Here is a 25,434-nt window from a genome sequence, read left to right on the forward strand (position 1 = left end):
GTGTTTCCATTTCTAGTTTCTGTTTAGCTTTCTCTCTTTCCTTTATCTCTTTTTCTAGTTTCTGGGCAGCTAGGTGGGCTGCTTTTCGCAGCTCTTTTTCCAACCTACTCTCAGTTTTCTTTTTACGTTGTTCAGTTTCTTTTCGCCACATGCCGAAACTGTCAAGCATAGTGGGTGTTGTCTTGTTTTTACCCAGGGCAGTTTCTAGCGTTTTTATTTTATCATCATCGAAGGATCCTATCAGGGGCCACTGACTTTCTTGACCCTTTTTCGTATATTTATGCCATAGTTTACTATAGGCTATAGCGGTCAATCCATGCTTCATGAACATGTCCTTATTAGGGGTGCCTTCCAGCGGGGCTGGATGGTCCATCTCTAATAAGCGGTCCGGGCTAAACAGGCTACTAATCAGTGGGGAGAAGACAGACATGACGGCTCGTAACGAGGGACTAAAAAGTCAGCACTGCCTATCTTATCACTAGGTGCAAAGACTGGACAGAATATTTCTATTCTACGTTGTTTGCAGGCAGTGAATACCTCATGGATCAAAATAACAAAAAGACCAATAAATATTCAATGGGGAGAATGAGTAGGTCCGCAAAGATCTGCGTTACCTACCCTTTTCACTATCTGCAAAAAGGGTGGTCTCTTCCCTGTTTGCAGACAGAGAATCTCCAGAAAACAATAGTTTTGCGAACAACAGTTCAGTTTCAAGTAATTATTGAGTGGGGGAGAAAAAAATAAGCACGGCTGCTGCCCTACCTATCCTCCACTGCTTGCAAAGAGAGAGCCCGTTGTTTCTCCGTTTGCAGACAGTGAATCTCCAAATAAATAAAAAGAGCAATACTAGTATTTTTTAAACAATCAAGCAATCAAGCAATCATTTCGCAACTTGTCGTGATTACACGACCTTACCCGGACCGCATGGACAGTTTCTTGTCTTCCGAATCCAGCGCCCGATCGTCCTCCCTTCTCCGTTATCCTCGCGGCACTCCTGATGGTTCCCAGTCAGGACCGTAGATCACTCGAGAGAGGTCTGTTCGGAACCAGTGAAGTTCGGATGATCGGCTGTCAGACGAGGGTCTATCGGACAGACGCGTTCCCGATCGTTGCAGTCGTTCACTCTGTCGTCAGGACCTCTCCCACTGGATCCACGGGTCGCTGATGGGCCCCACGCTTGGGACGCCAATTGTAAAAAGGGGGTGACGCTACCAACCAGAATATAAGATCCTTAAGTATTGCCCGGCGGTGTCGCCTCTTGAACCCACAAAGAAGTTAACTATTGAAGAGGCAGGCGCTGGAGACTGGAAGGCAGGAAACAAGGTTTTTATTCTCTCCGGAGGAGAACACAGCAAAACGGACAGCAGGTATCGTTCTGAGGTGCTCTGTCTGCATCTCTGAGGCCTGGCCTCTTATACACAAGTTAATCACTTTATTGCATGAAACACATTCTCGTTAATCCTTTGATGTACGGAAAGACATCCTCGGAACCTCCCCTTCAGGCCCGTTCCCACACATAGTTACAGTTGAAGTCCCCACCCCGGTCACAACAGGTGATGATCATCGCGCAGCTGGATATTCCGCCGATTCACGGAATGTGTGGGGTTCGATCGGATCTCGTAGGGTGGGGGCTTTGATTGACCCGAGGGTCCTTTAATGGGAGGAAGCTTCCTACTGTACTGGGGGCAATAAACGGTATCCGCAGAGTCAGGTGGTGGCCTGGGAACGAGGAAGACAAACGGGCACACAGGGAAAAAAGGGTTTGTATCAAAGGACCTGGGACCATGAAAGGAATGAAGGGAGGTGTCGTGCTGGGAACAGGATGGGATTCCGAGGCAAAGCTGCGCTGAAGAGGGGTTTATGACCCGAGGCATGTGAGGGCGAGGGGGTTGTCGGTATGCGGGGGGGGGGGTGCCTGTGAGGCTAGGAGAGGGAGAGAGACGCGCTGGCTATCAGCAAAGGGGCAGGGAAGCCATGGTGTTCAAAATGGCGACTGTTTATGTGCGTGAAAGGGTTCGAGAAGAGCAAGAGGGCGCCGATAATGTTGACGGTTTCAGCCTAACTTTCAACAAGGCAGCATTCCAATATCCTGATTTCTTTCCTTCAATGCCAAAAAGGCATTTGCCTGGGCCAATTAGTCTTTACAACTCATACGCTGCCTAGATTCAAGCTGGTTCCAAGGTTTATCAGGCCTATATTTGCAAAAAATACAGCCACTAACTTGATGGTTCTTATGTTATTTGCCGCAAAGTGTATTGATGCTGTCGCAGTATGGCCAGTAACTTCCACTTGGGCGGGGGGTCTTGCTCTGACTAGACTGTTATCTTTGATCCACTGTTTGATTCCCAAGTTGCAGCTGTGTTCTTCCATTATTGGACAATGACACCTTAGCTGGGACTTTGCCTCTTGGCCCCCTACATGGCCTCCCCCTGAGGGGTGGTGAGAACTTTCTCTCTGATGTTGCTTTCTAAGTCTTGGGCAGTCGCAGTTGCAATGCCCTCATCACGTAAGTGTTTGAAAAATTTCGAAAGCTGAATCTACTCCCTTTTAGCTGGGTCTTAAGACTGATGGCTTATTTTGCTTATTTTGCTGACGCTTTTTGTTACCCCCCACCCTTGCCCTTCATTATTTGTGGCATGTGTAAATTTCTAATTGTTTGTATTCAATAAACAGATAATAAAAAAATAAAAATAAAAATGTGGTGCAGTGGATTAATATCCTCTTCCTTCTTTTTAGTTTGGCTGTGGATCCTCTTACCATGATCATTAGAAAGAGTGATGATATAAGAGACATCTCCCCTGGAAGCAGGGAGCACAATACCACGCTGTTTGATGCTGAAATTTTGAGTATGATGCTTGAATTTGAAGAGCTGATGCCTGTCCCCATTTTTCTAAGCATCCAACGAATTAGAGTTGAATCCAGCTTTAAAGTCAATTTAACTCTTGATCAAAAATAATCACATGTTTTGATGGAGCTCTTACCATTTGCAAGGAAGCCTAACTTTCTGTGGTATCTGAAGGGGAATATCAATAGTCATGCTGTTTTAATGTCCAAGGATTGTCACCTCAAAATACGAATATAAAAGAAAACATGGCAGAAGATATGAGTTTCTGGGTAGACTCATCTATTGGAAAATAAATGCACACCAAGGTTATTGTACCAATTTTAGATTGTACCAACCACTGTCTCCAGTTAAGCCAACAGGGGCTCAAAAATGTACTGTGGTTCATTTGGATGACCGCCATACCAAGAAAGGCATGCAAAGCCCCAATGTCACCCAGAAAGTAGGTGTAAATCAAAAAATGTACTGGGGTTCATTTGGAGGGCCGCCTTACCAAGCCAGTACTCCACTTGAGAAACTTGTAATTTTGCTTGGGCTTAAGACGTCTAATTGTTGAAATCTGAAGGCTGGCGTTGTCCTGGAATTCATCAATATCCCCTATTTACATTAGGGCTTGGCATATAAACACAGAAAAGGACTTAGAATATGTAAGATGGTGTAAACTAGGAAAAAATATGGCTGAAAACTGGGTCTTCATCAAGGTACTCGTAAAGCAGAGAACAGGATTACAATTTTCTCCTAAAGTTGTAAAATATCAGGTAAAGATCTAAACGACTCAAAAAGAGAAAAACTTGTCTGAAATGGAGAGGTCCTGACACATTCTTACATATTTGAAGATCTTGGTCAAATCTCTGAATACAGTGTTAACATGGAAAACTGTATGCTCTAGGATGTGATATTGTCAAGCTGGCCAACAGTGTTATCCTTGAAGCCCATGTCAATTTGGTATTGGGGGCTGAGTTCACAACTGCTGGCAGCTGCAAGGCAGATGTTGGCATCATTCTGTAAATCGGCACAAGTGCTTAATCTGCAAAACTGCCTCATGCAGCTGCAGACCAATCATGTTTGTGAGAAAGTATATTGAACAAGACAGGAATAATCTTTTTATCACGTTATGTTGGCCATCGATCTTCTGCTTTTATAGGAATAACAACAGCTACATCTATGCACTAATTTTAGAGCAATGGACATGAAGGCTCTTGACTACTTGGCACTTACCAAGGACAATCTGTAAACTATATTTTCGAGAGAGCTATGTTAATAACAATGTTGCTCAAAACAAACGGTCTACTTCCTACACCCTCATGTCGGATATGTTCTTTGTGAAAGAAAGGAAGGAAAAGAATATCTGCGGGAATCTGTTACCTTTTTAGGAAGTGATTCAACATGTTTACACTGTCTGAAGAGGAAACCTTTTCAACACGAAGAGCCAAAACCAAAAAACTCAGGGTTTAATCTTTTGTTACTCTGCCTTTATAGGCTCCCTGCTTTCATGATGTTAATAGTAAACTGTTTTGTATGGTGAGGACCAACAGGTCTTCTAACTGTATCAAGTCTCTGAACCAGTACCTATTCCTATGTCATTGTTGTCTGATTTTCAAGACGTAAAGGGCTCCGCCTCCCACAGACTGCATGACAGAAAACCGCATAACTTAAATATTTGGCTTTACATCTGGATCACAATAGATAAATGCATTTATATATGATGAGGGTTTGTAATATACACTCTGAAAACCTTATTACTGGCGACAAGAATAACCGAAACAAACATGCAAACAAAACTGCAGACCACTTATTTGAATATAATGATTTTGCAGGCTTTTCTATTGTGAAATGGCAAATAATCCTTCATCTAAACAATGTACCATAAAAATTAAGAAAACAACTCACCATATAACTTTTCAATTACAGAATCAGGGATGTAAAATGGGGTGCCTGAAAAAACAGACATACAGAACACAAGGTGTATGGTGCAGTTAGAATTCAAATGAAATGATCATTGCTTGCTTGACAATGGTTATTAAACCAATATTACATGATGTCATCAGCCGATGAGTATATCTTACAAGTTGAAAACAAAAATCAAAATACTACAACCTCACTGCAGATCAATTATGGGAGTCTTTTTTTTAATGAACCATACCATCAAGTCAAATTTGAAAAAAGCATTCAGTAGATTTGTTACTCTTCGTTCAGTTAAACTACACACTGCATCCCAATGTATATATTATCAAAATGTTTTTATTGAGTCCCACGTGGAGCTCATTTCCGACTTTTGTGAAGTTCTTAGAGAATTACATGAATACACCTGGAAAACTATGTTACAGTTTTCCAGAGATATTCAATTGTGTAAAATTAATGCATGCAGAACTTCCACAAGTGGACCATTTGCATTGGTCAATGTGCATTTATGACAAAAATATTATCTCTGTGAAGGAACTCATTTTCCTAAAGATGGAGAAGTGTGGCTCACTGGTTAGAGGAGGCAGACCCGGACGCTGAGATCAGACCCGGGACCAGGGTTCAATTCCCGACGCGGCAGGGTCTTGAGCCCAAAATGTCCACGGACTCGGTAATTCTCGCTTTGGTGCCTACTCGAATCACAGTTTCACACTCTGGAACTCTGGGCAATAGCTTGCTTAATCTCCACTACGCCCCCCGCGGCGGGATGCCTGGCTTTCACCTTGGGGATACCCAGTAGGGGCTATCTCACAGGGAAAAACCAGGACGGGTTCCCAATGCAAAGCGCTTTGAGACCTGGCGGTGATATTGCGCTATATAAAAACCCATCCATCCATCCATCCATCCATCCTAAACCAAATTAATTTTGGGGGTGTCCTCCACACAGTTACCTTGGGCATAATATTTCGAATGCATTTGTACCTAAGTTGAACTTTGGTACAAGTATAACAATGTGACTCGAGCCACAGTGAAGAAATGAAAATGGTGTGATAGGAAAAGTACACCAGACACTGGACACTGGTTTCTCTTCTCAAAAGACTAGGCTGTGCTCTCCAGCTTAATCACTTGTCATAAACTTGCAACACTCTATCTGTTTTATGCCACTGAACAATGATGACCTTGATTAAATTACATTACAAAACACACAATTCATATTGGAAGAATACTGACCTGGGCACATTTTTAATGTACATAATAACAACACAATCAATCAAGTAAGGGAGATTTTGTGAACAAAATAAACACAAATAATTTTTGACTTGAAACAGACTGATACCTTACAAGACTTCCACGCACCCTTTCTACTGACCAGGGAGCCCATAGTTTAGCAAAGAAATATAGAAGTTGAAAAAAAAAGATCCCCAACCACAGTGGAAGAAATCTAACCACTATCATGACAAAATGCGCCTCCAGTCACATACCATGATCTCAAAACCCATGAAGGGAAAATGACTCATCTCCGAGTGGATCTTCAAAACCAAATGCCCATTCAAGGAAATAAGCAAGACCCTCAGAGAATTCCACAATCCAGACTAGACTGCCTATGGTTGCTACCTTTCTCTGAAAACAATACCGGCCATTTGTTGCTATTCTGGAAGGGATAAAAGTAGCAGGGGAAAAAATGTTTGTACAATTCTCAGTATTCTTTTGTAGCATGGCAATTATCTATCTGTTTGCTATAATAACCATTTAGAAATAACTGGACAACTATCATATGCTTTTAACTGATTCCCTCAAGTGTTTGCTCTTTTAGGTATTTATTACAAAAGGTGAAAGTACCAGATTTCCCTGCTTTGTCTAATATTTTACTGGCATGGATACAAAACTAGAAGCCATGCCTGTAAACTACTGACTGTCAGGCCTTGCACCACCAAAAAGACCTCTCACTCCAAGCCTTCAATTACATCATCATAAACCATCTTGTCTCACAAGGAAAGATCCTGGAACACACATTATAAGTTAGACATACAGCAACCTTCTTCCACAGACCAAGATAAACAAAATGACATCCACATGCAAACCACAGGCCCAGTCCTCCATCAAACAAATCTACGCTTTCCAGTTCAAGGAACTGATTAAGGCAAGCGGTCCGCTGGCTCCCCATTAGACCCCAGCCTTCCACACACATTTAAAGATAACATACTTACCACAAACACTGCCACACTAGAATGAGCCCTCATTAAACTCCCCGAATTTCAGGCATCTAGCAAACCAACTTCAAGACATCATACATCAGACCAGCCCCCAAGTAGAGCCTTGATCCAGCATACCCAAAGAGCTACTTTCCAAACACCAGTGTCTGTTTTTAGGTAAAGTGAAAGAGCACATTTCACTCCGATATCCAACTTTATGGAAGAAACCAATCTTCTCTCTTGACCATCAAACTCATTTCCATCTTGGCAGAGGTAGTAAATCTTGCATGACCTGAAGACAATCCCAAAGTGAATCCACCTTGACATTCATCTTGGATGACCTGAAGACAACTGCATACAGAAATGGAGTTGATTTTCTACTACTGATAGGACCTGTTTGCCCCTTTTGACTAAGTTCACAACCTCTCGCTCTTAATAAACCTAGAGGATCATTGGCTCCTAGACTGGATTTCCTCCTACCTCGCTGACAGATCAAGCAGTATGTCACTCACGCCTTCCATATAAGCTCCTTTCCACACTGAAGCCTTAAGGCTGCATCATCTAAAAAATGTTGCAGCCATACAACCACTACACCTACATGTACATGACTCCATCACCGCAGTCCTCCATGTACTTAACTGGCCACCAGGTGCTGCCTGATACTACTTTCAGGCACTCTGCATTACCCACAGGGTACAGAATACAACACTTTGCGTTAGACTACCTCCTCCTGCTGGCCATCTGCTCTACAAGAAATCATGCATCAGTGGAACATCTTTCTGCGTACATGCCCAAAACTATGGAACTTCCTCCCAACAAAGACCAAAATTATAAAAAAATAGCACATGGAAGGCAGTAAAGACTGTACTCTTCCCCAACACATGAAGTTGGATCCAGCAGCAGCTCCTGCGCTAAAGCGAGGAGCGTCGCCCGCTGCCTATCAGCACCACAAAAAAGGAAAAATAAAATGATAACGCCATGTTATTATCATTTTGTTTTTCCGTTCTGCGGCAGTTTTGCGGGGTGGAGCTTGGCTTGGAAGAGTAAGTGGGAGGAGTGGTGGCACTCTCTAAGTGCGCATGACTGTTTGGCCGGGAGTCATAGGACGACCAGTCATGCTCACTTTGCCTGCTCTCCATTTACATATTACAGCCTGGTTGGAAAACATGCCCAGGTTCCCAGTCACTGTATGAGCGTGAACCACGGCGTGAACCACGGCGCTCAGACGAATCACAATGCTGCATTGCAGCATTGTGATTGGCTATGGGGAGCCTGGGTGCTTCCTACTCACACAGAAGGACGAGGATGAAGAGGACGAAGGAGAGGCGGTGGCTGGTAAGTGATCTTTTCTTTTCACCCTACCCCCACGACTGGTGTCCCGGGAGTAGCCGCCACTGGTTGGATCCCATTCACCCAACAAGCAGAACTGTTAGAAAATGACCCTTCTCTGAAGGGTCACCCCAAACTCTTTGCCTTTCTCCTACCATTTTTCTCACCTTGTTGTTGTTGGCTTTGGGACTCTGAGCACTTTACCACTTAGCCGAGACAGGTGGCTTAGTGGACTATTGGGTCCACTGTAGGGGCCCGTGTTAGACCTCATGGTCACCTTTTCAAATTCCAGCGGGTGTACTCGGCCTTTCATCTTTCTGAGGTTTATAAAATGAGTACCATTGAATTGGGTAACAATAAACATTTGTTATTCAGCTCCAAGATACCTTTGGGTGAAGGTGTGCTTTACAAATACACGTTATGTTATGTATGTTACCGCTAGCCAGTAATAAAGTGCATTGGCTTTCTTCTCTAAACATGGTATAGTTGGTGTTCCCCTTGTTTGGCATATTTAAATAACTTGTAAGTCCTTTGTAAAGTGGTATTCCATATACCCAGGGCCTGTACCTTAAATGCTACTAAGCATGCCATTCTACAGACAGAGGCTGACTTCGGCGGTCCTCCTTGATCGTACTCCGTAACTTCAGATTATTAATGAGGCTGACTATGGCAGCCTCATTTACAGCACATGCAAGAGGATTTTCTCTAGCTTTGCAACATTAGATAAACATCCATGACACGATTGTTGTGTTCTCTACATTACGGACATTTAATATCACACAATACGCCCAAAGGACTGTGCAGCCCCCCCTCCCCTCACAGGGTGCCCGGCTGGCCACTTGTGAGTACCTCTCTTTGAATACACTTCCTTGTGGTGTGTACTTTACACTCTGACAGTGAATTCACAAATCTTCAGGTGTCCCTCCATGTTAGGTCCTGAAGACACTCCCTATTGATGGTGGGATAAAAATGCCGTCAACACAAATCTAAAAATGAACCATTCCCCAGCCCCTACCATTGTACTAGAAGGCTGTGACTACTATTTATGTTATGGTTGTTTATGTATTCTTGAAATCTATTTTATGTCACAAATTGTCACCTTTTGATATGTAGGTTCTATGTTCACTTGGAACAGCATGCACCTTTCTTGAGTAATTTGATTACACATTTACATAAACAGCTAATATTAGTAAATGGCTTGTCTTTCCTCTCTCCAACATCTCTGTACCCATGAATACTGCCATTGAGCTAACTACTATGATATATTACACATAATATCCACAGGAACCACTGTTCCTCGTTATATAAAATACCCTGGTTCCATGTGAGTAGGGAGGCCTTGGTTTTCCTATACATGACTAGTGAGCCTGCAGCACTGACTGTACCACCCACACAAGTAGCCTTTCAAGCCTGTCTCAGGCCTGCCATTGCATGGCTTGTGTGTACAGTTTACTGCCACTTTGACTTGGCATTTATAACTACTTGCTAAGCCTTAAACTCCCCTTTTATTACATACAAGTCACCACTAAGTTTGAACCTAGGTAGCCCATAGGGCAGGGTGCTGTGTAAGTAGAGGTAGGACATGTTTTGATAGAGGTAGGACATGTGTTGCATGTCCTAGTAGTGACAAACCGCAAAATCTGTTTTTTACTACTCTGATGCCTATTCGTCTCATAGGCTAACATTGGGAATTCATTAAGACACTTTAAAGCTATAATTCCTAATTAGAAAGGAGTAGCTGTTTCATATCTTCGGAATGGTAATGATAAACCCTCTTTAATGGAAAAGTTGGATTTAATATTACTATTATAGAAATGCCACTTTTAGAAAGTGGGCATTTCTCTGAACTTACTGTTGTGTGTACCTTGCAGCCTGTCTCCAATACACGCTTGGGGTGGGTGACAGTTACACTTTGAGCATTCCCTTTAGACAGCCACAAACACAGGAAGGGTGGATGTGATAGCAAACTCATCTGCATTTATCTATACTCTGACAGCTCTTCCTGGGCAAGAAGTGGGGGGGCTGACACACCTGAATAAGGAGTGTCCTGTGCCCCACACAAAGGGCTGATTACCCGCACAGCCTGGCAGACAAGGGTGGGATGAAATAGGACCTGTGCACATGAAGTCCCTGCTTTGAAGTCACCGCCACTTCAAAGGCACAACTGGCCATAAATACTGGGGCTCTGACCCTACCAAGACAGTACACTACTGGACCTGAAAAATAACTTTGCCAGGAATAAAGACTATTATGCTACAAGGATTGTCAAATCAAATCAAATAAACTTTGGTTTCACATTGATAAAACCATAAAAGTTGCAAGAGATCCAAATTACATTACAGACATAATTCCAGAAAATACCAAGCCTGATAAAATATGCTAAGAACCCATTGCACAACCTCCCATATTAATCTCAAGCAATAAGGTGCATAGTGCAGAGTCAAGCCATATCCCCATTAGATTAATACCGCCCTACCAGGATATTCTGATCCTCATAGACTTTTATCTCCTTCGTAGTTCCTCAGTCAGCTAGCTAATTATCCAAACAAGCCCTAGTTTTCACAGTAGATTTTAAGTAGCCAACAATAAAAAATATACAATCTGTCTCCAACAGTTGAAGATACAATAGAGCTGAACGAGCCTGATTAAAATTCATCATCTTTAAAATAGGGACTAAAAAGTACCTTCGAGATACCGCAAAAAATGTCAAAAAACATAAAATGTAGCCGATCCTGTGGAGACTGTCCGTCGCAGCCACAGGGAGCTAACAATTGACCTCTCCTGCACCCTCTTGGAGTGGCTAGCAGGAGGTGAAATCAGGGACATTAGATTGAATTCATTGAATATGTTGTTCAATAGTTCCCCTTGAGTAAGATGTTCAAAATGGATCCCCCTTTTCCGAGGGCAGCCTAAGTCAGCAGTACATGTTGTCCTTGGGTCTCCACATGGGTGGATATCAAAGTCGCCCAGGACCATAAGGTTTTGTAGGTTAGAACTACAAGCCTGCCTTATAAATGAACACAGGACTGTGATATTACAAACACTTGGGGGGCATGCCACGGAATTATAAAAATGTATGCGACCCAATCTGTAAGTCCCCCTTTTTATAACCAGAGCATGCAGACCTGGGCTTGATGACAATAAAACCTGAATCAGGCAGTCAACGGCCAGAGATATGTAAATAACAATGCCACCCTTAGCTCTGCCACACACCGACGGAGAGGCTGTCACAAAATAAACCTTATAGCCCTCCAAAAATAAGTCACAGTCCACCAACGACGTTTCTTGCAAGCAGATCACGCTAAATAGTTTCACAAGATTGACGACAGATTGGGTCATGGAACTTAGTAGCCAGGCCTGCGATGATCCACAAAAAGATATTATTATCAGATACATAAGGCCCCCCTTGTCTTGCACTAGAGAATACTGTTTGTTAGGGTCAGACTCAGTGGCAGACAGTATGGGGCTCCTAAGTCAATCACACTCCTCCAACCCTGCTAATTGAGAGAATCTATAAATTAGCTCCTAAGTGGGAGGTGCAATAATATACTGGCGATCTGGCCAATTTATTGAGTGAACTGAGGGCACGGGCAATTGCGCATATGAAGGCGAAAATCTTTGTAACCACCCATCTAGGGGGGGGGCTTTCATGTTAATGTTCCTGTGGGTATGCCCTGGTGTGTCAGGTTTATAAAAATAGCCCAATGGTAAGGCCTAAACAGTCGATCCGGAGCTGGGGAGAGCGGAGTATGTGTACCTATACAGGATCCTTCCAGCAAGATGTGGGCTATCAAAATTAATAATAACACAATCATCCGTGCCAATTTTACAAGAGCTGCCTATCCAACTAACTCCTCGCACCATGATGATATTTTTTTCCACCCGTAAACCTAGTGCGGTATTTTTTGATAACCAGTGGAGTACTTTTTTCTGTAGCTGGCCAAAATCCTCTTTGGTTCCCAGAGGGAGAGGTGGTACATTCCCCAAAACAACAACATAAGGGGTAGATTCAGGCCGTAGATCAATAAATGGTAAACTCCGTGGCTGAACCTCTCTGCTACCAAGCATCCGACTCCCCCTAGAGAATGACTTTCATCCATAACCTGTGCCTGTACAGGTGTATCCCTACTCCTGCTTGGGCCTTTACTCGTTGTTACAAGCCCCCCGTGCTAGAGGCTGCATCTGTGGGTGACTTTGTAGCTGTTCCATGTTATTGTTCTGCAAATTTGTAAGCAAAGAAGAATCCCTTCCGGTACTCTGACCCAAACTAGCCCTTGGCCCTCCGGTTAAAGGGGGTTGGTCAATATTGTTCCAGGCTGCTAAGTTTTTCTCAATCAAAAACAGCCTCTCAAGGATCGGACCCAATTTTAGGTCCAGCAGACTAGACATCGCTGCCTGGAAGGCTTCCAAAGCCACCGTAGGATCTGTGGTGGGCGAAACTGAAACGGGTGGCGAAGGTTTAGGAACCAGGTTGGGTTTCAATTTCTTCGCTTTACCCCCAAAAGTTTGAGATTTCCTTTTGGTGCCAACGCCTAGCCGCAGATTCCTCTTGGCGGCCAGATGTACGTCTTCACTTCTAGTGGCTGGAGATAGTTCCGTTGGCTTGCTGGTTGAAATGACAGCAACTACTGAATAAGCTCAGAAGTTCATCATCACCTTCTATCCATGACACATGAGTATCTACAAGTGGTGGACGAGAGATACTAGTTGGTGACCTAGAAAGATGTCTATTAACCAACTTGATCTCCTTGTCTATCACTGCTGCTGCCCACTGCAAAAAAAGAATCCATTGTAGAAACTGTAGCAGTGGGACAAGTCTTTGCCTTTGCCGTGGCAGATGCTACCTTGCGCCTGATCATGACTCAACAAACCAAAAGGCAAATACAGGGAACTGCAGTAAAAAATAAAGATGGTGAAGGTACAGCACTGAGAGCAAAAGACAAACAAACACTCCAGTCACTCCAGTCAGTCACAAACTCAACCGCATACAATATTAAAAGGGTGCTCAGAAGGTGTTCAGAAAGTCAATACACCCATAATCCATGGCCTGTCAAACAACAAGAGACAATCCTACCTCCGCTGCTGCGCATAACACAAGACCAGGGAGGTCAGGTACTGAGGAGGGGCACAACTCCTTAGAAGGCTTTGAGATCTGTGGTTGTCGTGGTCTATTTTGCGCATAGATCCCAAAAGGGAGGGCCCAGTCCAGCCTCAGCCTGCCTTGGACAGGCGCAGACGTGCCCGCCCTTGGCCGGCTGTTGCAAAAAACTGACACAGCTCCTGCCGCAATGAGTCCTGGATACTGCGGTCCTCGAAACAGAGGCGTAAGCTTGCGGCAAAGGTCACAAGCGTGCAAGAGTTCCTGCACTGTAGGAGCCCGGGCATACCTTTATGCGCCGTGTGGTGTGAAAAAAACTGCTGCGGCTCCTGTCGCAATGTGGCCTGGATACTGCGGTCCTCCAAACAGTGGCATGCGGGTGCGGCAAAGTTCATAAGCGCTCAAGAGCTCCCGAAGGATTGTCACTTTACCTGACTGCTGCTCTGAAGGAACTATTTTCTGCTTGGCTGAACTGCCCTGCTGTCTGCTGATCTCTGCCTGCTTAGGACAAGGTCTGGATCCATCTCTCCTGAACCCAGAGTGATGCCAAGGGCTTGCCTCCTATTTTTGAAGTTTCCGGCCCACCAAAGACTTCCAACAACCCTTCTGGACTCTGCAATCTGTGAGTCCTATTCTGCCTGAGGGGCCAATCTACTTTTGAACCTTAAAAGTGGGTTCTGCAGCTTTCAAATCAATGCAGTAACGTCTTTGCGCCAATCGGAACCGAAGCAGTGCCCTTCAATGCCGAAGCAGTTCTGATCCGAGGACATTCCTGCGTGGATCGAGGATGGCGCTGGAACCGACTGCCAGGCTCGACTACGACACCACGCATGCATCGTAAACGTGTTTGACACTGAAACCTTCTCCGGCTGCGTGGATTGGAACCAACGCATTACCTACATCCTCCAGATTGACTATGTTGCATCGCCTCCTCAACTCCTCACCTCGAGTCTTCGATGTCAATGCTTGCTTCATCCAAAGTACTTTGCGGTCAGCTTGAACTCTGGATTTACCTTGGTCAGGCATGAATGACATGAAGTAACCCCTTAGCACTGCTTGACTTTTAAGCACTATTTTTGGTTTATTCTTTATAAATTCATAACTTCGGGTTTACTTGTTAGGTTTTTGTCATTTTGGTCTTGATTTTTTCATTAAAATATTCTCTATTTATCTAAACCTGAGTGGAGTATTTTTTGGGGGGGTTCATTGTGTTACTGTGTTTGTGTATTGCACCAATACTTTATACAGTCCCTATCTAGATAATCTTGACTGCTCCATACCAAGCTACCAGAGGGTGAGCACAGGTTATCTTTTAGTGTGTATCTATCTTACACTGACTAGGATGGTGGCCCCTACTTGGATAGGGTGCATTCCTCTGCCTTCTAGAGACCCAATTTCTAACAAAAATCTAACACCCACACAAGGATCATAAGCTCAATCACATGCACAAGCTCAGCTACTTGCCTGCTGTAACATAAATGAAGTGAAACATTAAGACTATCTCACTGATCAACAAACAAAACATGAAAACTCTTCCAATATAAGTCATACTGCTAAACCCCACCCTTTCAACTGAACCCAAATATGCTATGAATGCAGTGTTCTATCTTACGCTCTTCTGTGCTCCACTACACACTCAAGTGTAGCTACAGCTGGTATTATAGGAGCATCAGCAGCATCACATTAAAAACTGGCACCCGTCCAACCAAGCACAACATAAGAAGTAGGATGCTATTTGTCAACCAAAAGTATTTTGCAGCCTCATTGGGCCCTAGAGGTGGCCAGTCTGACACATAAGAATGCTCATCCATTGGTCACGCTAGGGAGATTGATCATTTCATCTGGGGAGGTTTCATTATTATATTTGGGTTAAAATACCCACTGCCGTACATGGTAAGGATATTATTGCAAGTCACCAAGAACTTCCAAGTCCATAAAGAGGAACAGGGCTGATGGCCATGTTCCTCTATAAGGTAATGGAACTCTAAGGTCACTTGTAGTATTGTTTTAATGTACGACATAGGATATTTTATTTCTTAATATATATGGTCAAACCATCATACTTCCTAAACCCAATTAAATACTTGAGCCATATGTAGGTAAAACGTATTTTGCAATTCTCAAATTGCGATTTTTAGGGAATCGCAAGTAGAGAATCACAAAACGCAATGTAGGTAGGATCAGCAAAATATTTTGCTAATCCCACATATTCCTTATTTGCGAATCGCAAATTGAGATTCACAAACAAGGAATACTTTGCCATTCACTCATATGGGCTAGAAGGCCCATAGGAACGAATGGGAAGACATTCTCAATTTGCGATTCTCAATTAGAGAATCGTAAATTGAGAATGCAATTTCAAGGTTGCAAGGGTGTCAATAGGACACCCTTTTGCACCCCTGAAATAAACATGTGTGCACGTCACTTTGAAAAATGCAAAAAAGTGAATTTTTCAAGGAAATCGCAAATTACCACCAACCTGAAGTTGGTGGTAATTTGCAATTCGTTAAGCCAAAATCACACAACTTGGGTGCTTCCTACATTGCATTTAAGGAATTACAATTTGGGATTCCTTAAATGCATTTGCAAAATAAGGAATCGCAAATTTTGCGATTCCTTATTTTGCGTGTGGGTTTTTGTGTGCCCAAATTGCGATCGCAAACGCTGAAATTCTGCGAATTTCAGCATTTTGCGATCGAAATTTGGCTTCCTACATATGGCCCTTGGTGTCTTGCTCTTTGATGTTCACTATAGAACGGAACATTTTAATTAGAATCTATAATGCAAAATTAAACACACTAAAAAGAAGCTAGAAAGTTTTGCAAAAAAATATTAGAAACAGTTTCATACAAATCATGTTAAAATGCAGTGGCTCAGATAGTGTAGAAACATGCAGATATTCTATGTTTCCTTCAATGACATATGTATGAAGCCATAAATATCTAACATGAGCTGATCACTTTTCCTTTTCAGATAAGACATATCAAAAGTAAACGCCATTTCCTATTTTCCTTGTTTGATACTGCCGCTATAATTATGTTCAGTGACCTGCCTTTTACTCTGGTTAATGGTTCTGTCAGTAGGCATAAAGACGTCAGAACTCAACTGTAATAACTTATAACAGTTTAGCAGCTATAGCCTTTCTTTCTTACAGGTGACTAGAGCCATCTGTATTAAGGAAGTCAGAGACGGGCTTTATACAGGGATTGCAGGCTCCTATGTATTTTATTCTGTGAATTGGGGAGCACTACGGAAAACTCTGTGGTTGACCTTTCCCTATGCCTGGGAGCACAGAGTAGAACAAACTTGAGAAGGTGAATACTCTCACATAGTAGAACAAACTTGGGAAGGTGATTACTCTCACATAGTAGAACACACTTGGGAAGGTAAATACTCTGTGGTAGACCTTTCCCTATGCCTGATGAGTCTTCAACAGAGTTGTCTAACTGGTACATATTTGAAAACGAATAAAAAATTGCTTTTAACAAAGCAGATTTGTTCCGAAAGTTTTTAGGCGGGTGTTACACCTTGGTGCACCTCAAAGATATTTCACTGACCCTACTGATTTACCCACTTTTGTTGTTGAAGGGCCATGGCAGAAAATCCCTCATTAGTTTTGAATATGCTGTTTTCGAGGGAGGTTTGGGGAGGTTTTAGTTAATTTGCTTAGTGTATGTCCCAAGTTTAGAAGTGCTCTTTCATTTTAATTAAAGCTATTATTTCTGAAATATACAGTAACCCCTTACAATTAGTCACTTACACATTTTCGGTATGCGCTGTCTAATGATATTGGTTTTATGTTTTATGTTTGTAAAGTTTTATTGCAGCTCATAAGTATTCCTGCTTTATTACTTGTTAAGTAAATACTTATGGCTTGGTGCCACTTAAAATTGTGCACAATAATTTCGTGTAGGTTCCCCAAAAATATAAATGACTAAAAGTGAACTATACCTTCTAACAAATCTGGATTGTATGACACGGTAATTAGTAGATAACAACAGTCCTGCTCCATCAAGGAAAGCAGTGCCTTGGCGTAGCTAACAACAAAACAAGAAAAGAGTCACAATGAAAAATATGAGAATACATTTTCAGCACTGCTAGGCCATATAAAAGTCAAAACAGTGTATACACATTTCTGCCAACATACCATATGTCCACAAAACAATAATTTGACACTTTCAGAACCATTGATTTGACGATATGTGATAAAAGACCTAATATTTTCACAGCAGTTTACTAAACGTATGTGCTGCAGTCAGTCCGCCAGCTATTATGTTTACTTAAAGATTTGTATTAACATCATAAGTTATGACTGCTCTGCACACATTTTTCTTTGGCTTTCAGGTCTCACGGGGGGATGCCAGACTTGCCAACAGCTTTTTATAAATGAGGGAATAATGCCACGACTCACAATCCAAAGTTAACTTCTGTCCACAAGAAAAAGGTGACCCTTCTTCCACTCCAAATAAAACACCAGGAAGTTGAACACTAGGGCAAGAGTATATCAGGTAACAGACGTATAACTACTCTTTCCTAATGTACACGAGAAACCCATGCAGGCTTTCATGGATCCTTATAAACTGCAGCAACAGTGCCTTGGACATTGGGCGCATTGTGAAAGCAGAACCACGATACCGAACAGCACACTGGCATACTTGACACAATCCCAGGTATGAGGTACTGTGTATTGATATACTAGTCTGGCATATTGATCTCCAACTCTGCTGGAGAGTGGCTACTGACTTACTGTACACTATACACTAGCCTAGTGAGCAGCTGTACTCTGACACACTGAGCAGATCCCTGCCACGTTGCGTAGGCCTTTAGTACGGTGGCATACTGAGCTGCATGCACACAGTTTGCAACTCTGGAATAATGAGATTCCCCAAAGTCATACTGAGTAGTTCCTGGGAGAATTAAGCGATGCAAGGAACATGCCATTTGTGTGGCCCAAAGGAATCAGTCACACTGCTCATATATTTTGAGTTGCAAACCCTGGCATATTTGACAGCCCATTGATGCACAGAGGGGCATCGACAGAACACGAATCAGCTGCTTACTGGCATCCTGCATAGGAAACTAGACCATTGGCAAGCATCCTGACATACTGGGTATGACCCAGGAACACTGAGCAGCACATGGTCTATTCAGCACACCCTTGGCATAATGGATATCACCTTGACACCTTAAGCAATCCTGAAGAATAATGAGCAACCTAATGGCACAATAAGCAGCCCCACAGCATATAGAGCAACCCTTTTGGAATAATGTCCATCCTCTCTACCACATTCATTTGCCTCTAACATGCCTAGCAAAAGTGAAGCCACAGGCGTACTAGAAAACATCTGGAACATTGAAGAAGCATACTGATCATACAAGTGACCTGAAAAATGTAAGCACCACCGTGGAACATATATGCATCCCCAAGACGCATATCAATAATATTGTGGCATGTGATGTCAGAATCATGACATATAATGGCAACAATTCAGGCGGGATTTTTTACATTTAGGTACAGAAGGTATGATGAAATAGTCGATGGCACAGAATTAGTAATGTACAAGGGCTAAACTGGGACAATATTAGAACCTTATGCAACCTTTCTTGTCACAGAATGTCCCAATACATAAAAACACTAAATCTGTTATGGTACACACAGCTGCCCGCTGTGTCTCCAGATTTTTTTTACAGGCTACACAGATTTTTGATAGTCACATGCATGCCTTTGCTGCTTCAGAAGAATAATGCTTCTGGGTACAACGGCAGACCTACACTTTTTTAGCTGCCCTTCAGAGGCCACCGATGTCAGTGCAACAAATTTAGAAACATGAACTGTAAAATACCCTTTTTTCTGAAAATTCTAAATTAATTAACACCCTTCCACAACATCATTTATGAGAACATCGAGATTTTGGCTCATGCTGCGTCAGTAGGATTATCTACAAAACCAATTATTTGGGCGAATTGGAGCCACTGTCTGTTGCGCACAATAAATGCAGTGAAGCACTTATTGTTGATCGTGGTATTACAGACATTACCTGAACAGCATATGTATGCATGCCATAATTGGTAAATACCTTTTTGGGGAGATCCTTCCATGTAAATTAGTTAGGGTGGGGGCGTGTACTGGGATGGTAACTCGCCATAATCTTGGGGGGCGGAGCTAGCTTGCAACCGAGATGGCTGCCTGAGCCGAGAGCTCCCCCCGTCTCACCGCATATCCTTCACTAATCCTGCGTATATAACACACAGAGACAGCCATCGGCTGTCACCCCATGTTGCTGACCACTTGCAGAACCTTGCTGGTGTGAATTCGGCCTCGATGCCCGCTGGTGGCCCATGTAACGGACTCTGGGGCCTGGCGGTGCAGCGGTGGAGCCGCGAGCAGCAAGACCGCGCTGGCCTCTGGGGGCGGAGACGAAGTTCTAACGGCTGCTCTCGCGGATTGACCGCGGCGGAGCCGTTCCCCGCGGCGAGACGAGAAGCGCAAGGTTCTCAACGCCATCGACACCATGGGGAGCGGGTGCGACACCGATCTGGACGCGGCCCGGGAGGCAACGGAGGTACGTGGGACCCTGAATTGTTATACCCGACCCTGGGCCACATTGAGCTGCCTGCGCTCGACGCCCTGGGGCGGTAGCCCACGGACGGACTGGAAGTGCCTGGAGCCCGGCGATCTCTGGGGTCTGAGCCCGGTGCGAAGGGCTGTGTGCTACAACACAAAGGTACGGAGGCTCCTGGGGGCAGCTTTTTGACCTAGCTTGCGGCCTGTTATGGGCCTTGGCGTCTGCAGGAGCCTTGGGAACCCACACTGCCCCATCACACTGGAGAGAGGAGGCACTTGGAGCTTGCAGATCTCCCTCGAGGTGATACGAGCGTTCCTGCGCTGCTGGGGGTGTTCTACGTTTGCGGTGGGGTCCACCTGTGGATGGTGCTGCTGGCAGTGGCAGGATTAAGACTGAGGCAACTGTAGGAGTGCTTGGGCTGTGTGGGGCCACAATGGAGGCTGCTGGGGCTCTGATGCTTTGACTCTCCCTCTGGGCCACACTACGGCACAGCGAGAACTTCTCGGCGCTGTCTCCCTCATCTTCCCTGGGCCGGGGAGCAATCTACCCATGCCTGCTGCGAAGTGGCCCCACGGAGGGTGGTTGCTGCCTGTTCCTCACACCCTCTCCCTGTTGGCAGGCTCATGGAGTCTACTTGACGACGGTTTGTCTGGAGGGTCCAACAACAGTCACCCCTTGTGAGATGGTTTGTGGGTCAGTGAGTGACGGCCACCGATTGCACAGGTCCGGGATACGTCGAGGCTGCGCCTGTATCATTGCGACGCCTGTGGGACACGACTGCCGCACTCGGTGCTCTAGGGAGGTGACCTGATTGGTGGTGATCTGTGCACCCCGGGCGTCCCCCTGCTGCGTGGGAGCGTCTGAGCCGCCGGAATGGGACATACGGACAGAACACAACCAAAATTATCGTTCGGCCCTAGGGGGCCCAAGACCGCACCGCCACAGGAGGGAATGAGACAGGAGAAAGAGATATGGCGGAAGACACCCAGCAGCAGGACTTACGTGGATTACTTATAGCCAGGGAAAAGAATCTCCAAGGAGGAATGACTGCGTTAGGGACCAAGCTAGATGCACTCACCTACCGCATGGATCGCATGGCAGAGAGACTAAACAAACAGGCAGAACGGATAGAGTTGTCAGAGCGCCGCCTCACTGAGGTAGAGGAAGCACAGACCTCTCTGGATACCGAAAATAAACAGATGAGCAGGGCTATGCAGGCACTGCTAGACAAGACTGAGGATTTAGAGGCTCGCTCTAGGCGGTGCAACCTCCGCATCATGGGCCTGCCCGAGAACACTCACATCGGGAATATGGAGATATTCGTAGAGAACCTACTGAATAAGCTTCTCGACGCCACAGCTTTTTTGGCGATGTTCGTGGTGGAGAGGGCCCACTGCTCTTTGGGCCCGAGGCCTAGGCCCGGGGCGCCACCGAGGCCCATAATCGCTAAACTGCTCAACTACAGGGATCGCGATGTGGCACTGAAGCTGGCGAGGGACAAACTACCACTCCAGTACGAGGACTCGGTTCTCTCACTATTCCCGGACTTCACCGCTAGGGTGCAGGAGGCATGGAAACAGTTCGCGCCAATGAGCCATCAGCTGAGAGAAAGGGGCGCGGACTACGCGATGCTATACCCTGCAAAATTGAGAGTCAACAGGCAGGGTAAATCTATGATCTTTATGGACCCTAAAGCGCTAAAGAGAGCCCTTAAAGATGGAGGGAGAATCGACCCCCCCCCCCCGAGCGAAGAAGCTGGTGCAGCGGGTGGCTCCATGGACGAGCAAGACTGACCAAGTATTGAACAGATAAGCTGCACGATTTAGAATGCATGATGTGGTGCGGGAGGGGGAAGTCTTAGAGACACTGACGTTGGTGACCTGGAATGTACGAGGCCTAAATGACCACCAGAAAGTTCGAAAGATTTTACAATATTTTGCTAGACATAGTGTGGACATAGCCCTATTACAGGATACGCACCTTCCCCCAGACGGTCATATACTACGCTACCGGGGCTTCATGGGCAACGTCCATGCGGCTGGGTTCACAAGACATGCAAGGAGCGTCCTCACGTGGGTCTACCCAAAAGCCTCACTGAAGATGACGCCGCTTGTGACGGACAGGGAGTGGAGATACACGGTTACCAGATGCAGCGGCAAGGGAATGGACCTCTGTATAGTGAATACTTAAGTCCCTAATTACGACCATCCCTATTTTTATATAGGGTTAGCTGCTAAGATTGCGACACACTTGGAGGGGGTGGTCCTCTGGGGGGCGATTTTAATATGACTAGGCAACCATGCATTGACAGGTCGGATGGCCCTGACTGCCGAACATCGGCCTCTGCTAGAATACTAGAGACGCAACTTACTCGTCTGGACTTATGTGACGTTTGGAGGCATAGACACCCTGCATTAGGAGGCTTCACACACTACACAGTCGCGCATAATATACACACCAGGATAGACTATTGGTTTGTCGCATCTCAATTAATCACTAACATTCAGACCTGTACTATACTCCCTCGTACATACTTGGACCACTCAACGATACTACTATCGATAGCCACACCAACGCGGCGCATTCCACCATTTGCATGGCGTTTCCCCCCATACTCTCTGTTAGATACCTTTTTTAGGGAGGAGTTGGCAATTGAGACGTTCTTTGATGCCAATGTGGGCTCTGTTGACTCGTTACAGAATGTCTGGGAGGCGTTCAAGTTGTATGTCAGGGGTTTCACCATATCCAAACACTCGGGGGTCCTAAAATCGATTAGAGGCAGACTACAAGCTTTAGAAACTAAACTCAAAGAATTGGAGCACAAACGTCTCCAAGTTAATAGCGAGACCCTTACCCAGGAACTGGCTAAGGTCCTGCAGGAGTACAACGAGGAGGCAGATGCAGAAGTCAAACACTTAGGCAAATATGCAACGGCTCGATCATATTTAAGCTTTTAAGCCTTTAAGCTGGCCTGCATCGTTCAGAAGGCGATACTTGGAGGAGGTCCTAGGTTTATCTCTAATAAGATCAGGAATCATACCCCGTCCCGCACTCTTCATTCTTCTAGTCAACATCTACTGACCATCCCTAAGTTTAAGTGGGTCAAACACGGAGGGTTGCGGTTTTCCACCCTTGCCCCTCAAGAGTGGAACAAAATCCCCTTGCCAATGCGGACAATAAATAATCACCTCGAGTTCAGGAAGCAGGTGAAAACCTGGCTCTTTTCACAAGCATATTCTAACTAACCATTCCTTACAGTTAGAGCCCTGCCCTCCGAAGCGCCAAGAAACCTACCCGGTGAACGTAGCGCTATATAAGCACCTTTTTACATTACATTACATTACATTACATATTGCGAGGGAGATCGCCCGGGTGCAGTCCTTGTGCGCATAGCTAGGCAGGGCAGGGATAGAACAAGTGTCCCAGTGCTGAGGTCCGAGACGACGGACGAGCCCATCTCGAGCGTCCAGGTTGCAAGGCGCTTTCGTGAATATTATGCAGCTCTGTATGCCTCGCGTGGCCCGACCTCGGAGGAGCGCATTCTTGATTACCTCTCTCATATAGAGCTGCCCTGGCTCCCCAATCTACACCGCGAGTTTCTAGTGCGCCCGTTTGAGCGGGAAGAAATTATGTGGGCCCTGTAGGCAATGAAGACTGGCAGCGCGCCGGGTAGTGATGGCCTCATCGTCGGCTTTTACAAGGCGTTTGTCACTATTGAATGTCGACGCGAAGATATTCGCCAAAGTGATTTCCAATCGTCTTAGTCCTAGAGCAGGCCGGATTTGTTCCCACTCGTAACCTTACGAATAACCTTAGAACAGTATTTGCAGCCTTCCAACATACACGACAGGAGGTGCCTGCGGTAGCGGTCTTCCTAGACATGGAGAAGGCCTTCAATTCGGTCAAGTGGCCTTTTCTACGACAAGTCCTGAGTCGGATGGGAGTGGGGCAACTGTTTCTACAACTTCTAGCGATACTGTATGCCTCCCCCACGGCCCGCATTTGCATAGGTTCGCTTGTCACAGATCCCATTATGATTGGTAGGGGTACGAGACGGGGTTGCCCCCTCTCCCCCATCCTCTATGCGCTAGCTGCGCAACCACTTGCATGCACCCTGAGTGAATACCACTGCCATAGGGGCATCCGTTTTCCGTCATACAATTTGATCGTATCTACCTATGCGGATGATACTCTTTTATATGCCAGTTAGCCTGAGGCACACCTATCGACGGTTCTCCGTGAGGTGGTTTTGTTCAGCTCCCTCGCGGGCATTCACATCAACTGGAATAAGTCCATTATGTTTCCGCTTACCCCCGCTACGAGGAAGTTCGATCCGAATACCCCATACAATGGACTACAGATGCGGTACGGTATCTCGGGATCCGTCTCCATACAGACTCTGAGATTGTCCTGCGGGAGAACTACGGGGTGGTGATCTCGAAGTTGGAAGAGGATATTGAAAAATGGATCACCCTACCGCTGTCATTGTTAGGGCGTATCTTCCTCATGAAAATCATTGTACTACTGCGTTTTTTGTTCTTGTTCAGTAACATCCCAATGGTCTTATCGTCCCATTTCTTCCGTCAATTACAAGCTTTAATTGTTCGACTTGCATGGGCCAGAAAACAACCTAGAGTGGCCTGGAACATACTTATTTGTCCGTATGCGGCGGGTGGCCTGAACGCACCGGATCTGGAACTATATTATCGCGCTGCTCAGAGCGCGCATGCCTATCATTGAATACATGGCCCAACAGACATCCCTCACATACGCATTGAAACAATTGTGGCAGACCCAACCCCTCTGCCCGCGTTGCGGGCAGGGCCACGGGACCGACGGATGGGCTTCCTTGACTCTTTGAATGCTGTCACACATGCTTGGCACCACATGATGGATGCCCAAGCGTGTAGCCTACTATATGCTCCAAAGGCGGCCCTTGCTTGGTGCGCCTGGCTGACCCCGTGTATGGATAAAGGTGTGCTAATGGCACTGAGAGTGTGCCATATGCACAATAAGGGAGACTTGTTTGCTAGAGGCACTGCCCGTACTTGGGAAGAGATCGAAGCTGACGACATAACATATCCGCAGCTGGTGCACTTTACGTTTCATAGGGTGAGACATGCGCTGAGGGATCATTTGGGTGATGACATGGAGGAGCCAGCGACGGTTGTAGCTTACGACTACATAGTAAACGCCGAGTCCCCAGCTAAATTAATAACTAACCTGTATCGAATAGCACTCTCGGAGAGAACGGCGGAATATGCAAAGCCGAGGCTAGCATAGCAGCTCGACTTACAAACGGAGCTGCAGGTGGAGATGTGGCAGTATTGTTGCACCAGCACTAGGAAGATATCTCTAAATGGCCGTCGTAGATTACTCCATTTTAAATACATGAATAGGTCCTATTATACCCCCGAAAGATTATATAGATATAAGCTGCAAGACAGTCCCAACTGCGAGAGATGTGGTGCCCAGATTGCGGAATCTTACGACTGATGTTGATTC

At 45.2% G+C, this 25,434-nt stretch overlaps 1 protein-coding gene across 1 annotated transcript in view; it reads right to left on the minus strand.

Moving 5' to 3' along the window:
• LOC144828166 (putative thiopurine S-methyltransferase) overlaps positions 1-25,434 on the minus strand; it is a 213,639-nt gene that overhangs the window by 38,988 nt on the left and 149,217 nt on the right. Inside the window, exons 6-7 of the mRNA XM_078686265.1 lie at positions 17,315-17,400; positions 4,733-4,777 (exon numbers count right to left, since the gene is read on the minus strand). Coding sequence (XP_078542391.1) covers positions 4,733-4,777; positions 17,315-17,400 — 131 coding nt within the window. The remainder of the gene's footprint in view (positions 1-4,732; positions 4,778-17,314; positions 17,401-25,434) is intronic.

Source organism: Lissotriton helveticus, chromosome 4_1 (genome assembly GCF_964261635.1).
Source record: "Lissotriton helveticus chromosome 4_1, aLisHel1.1, whole genome shotgun sequence".
NCBI lineage: Eukaryota > Metazoa > Chordata > Amphibia > Caudata > Salamandridae > Lissotriton > Lissotriton helveticus.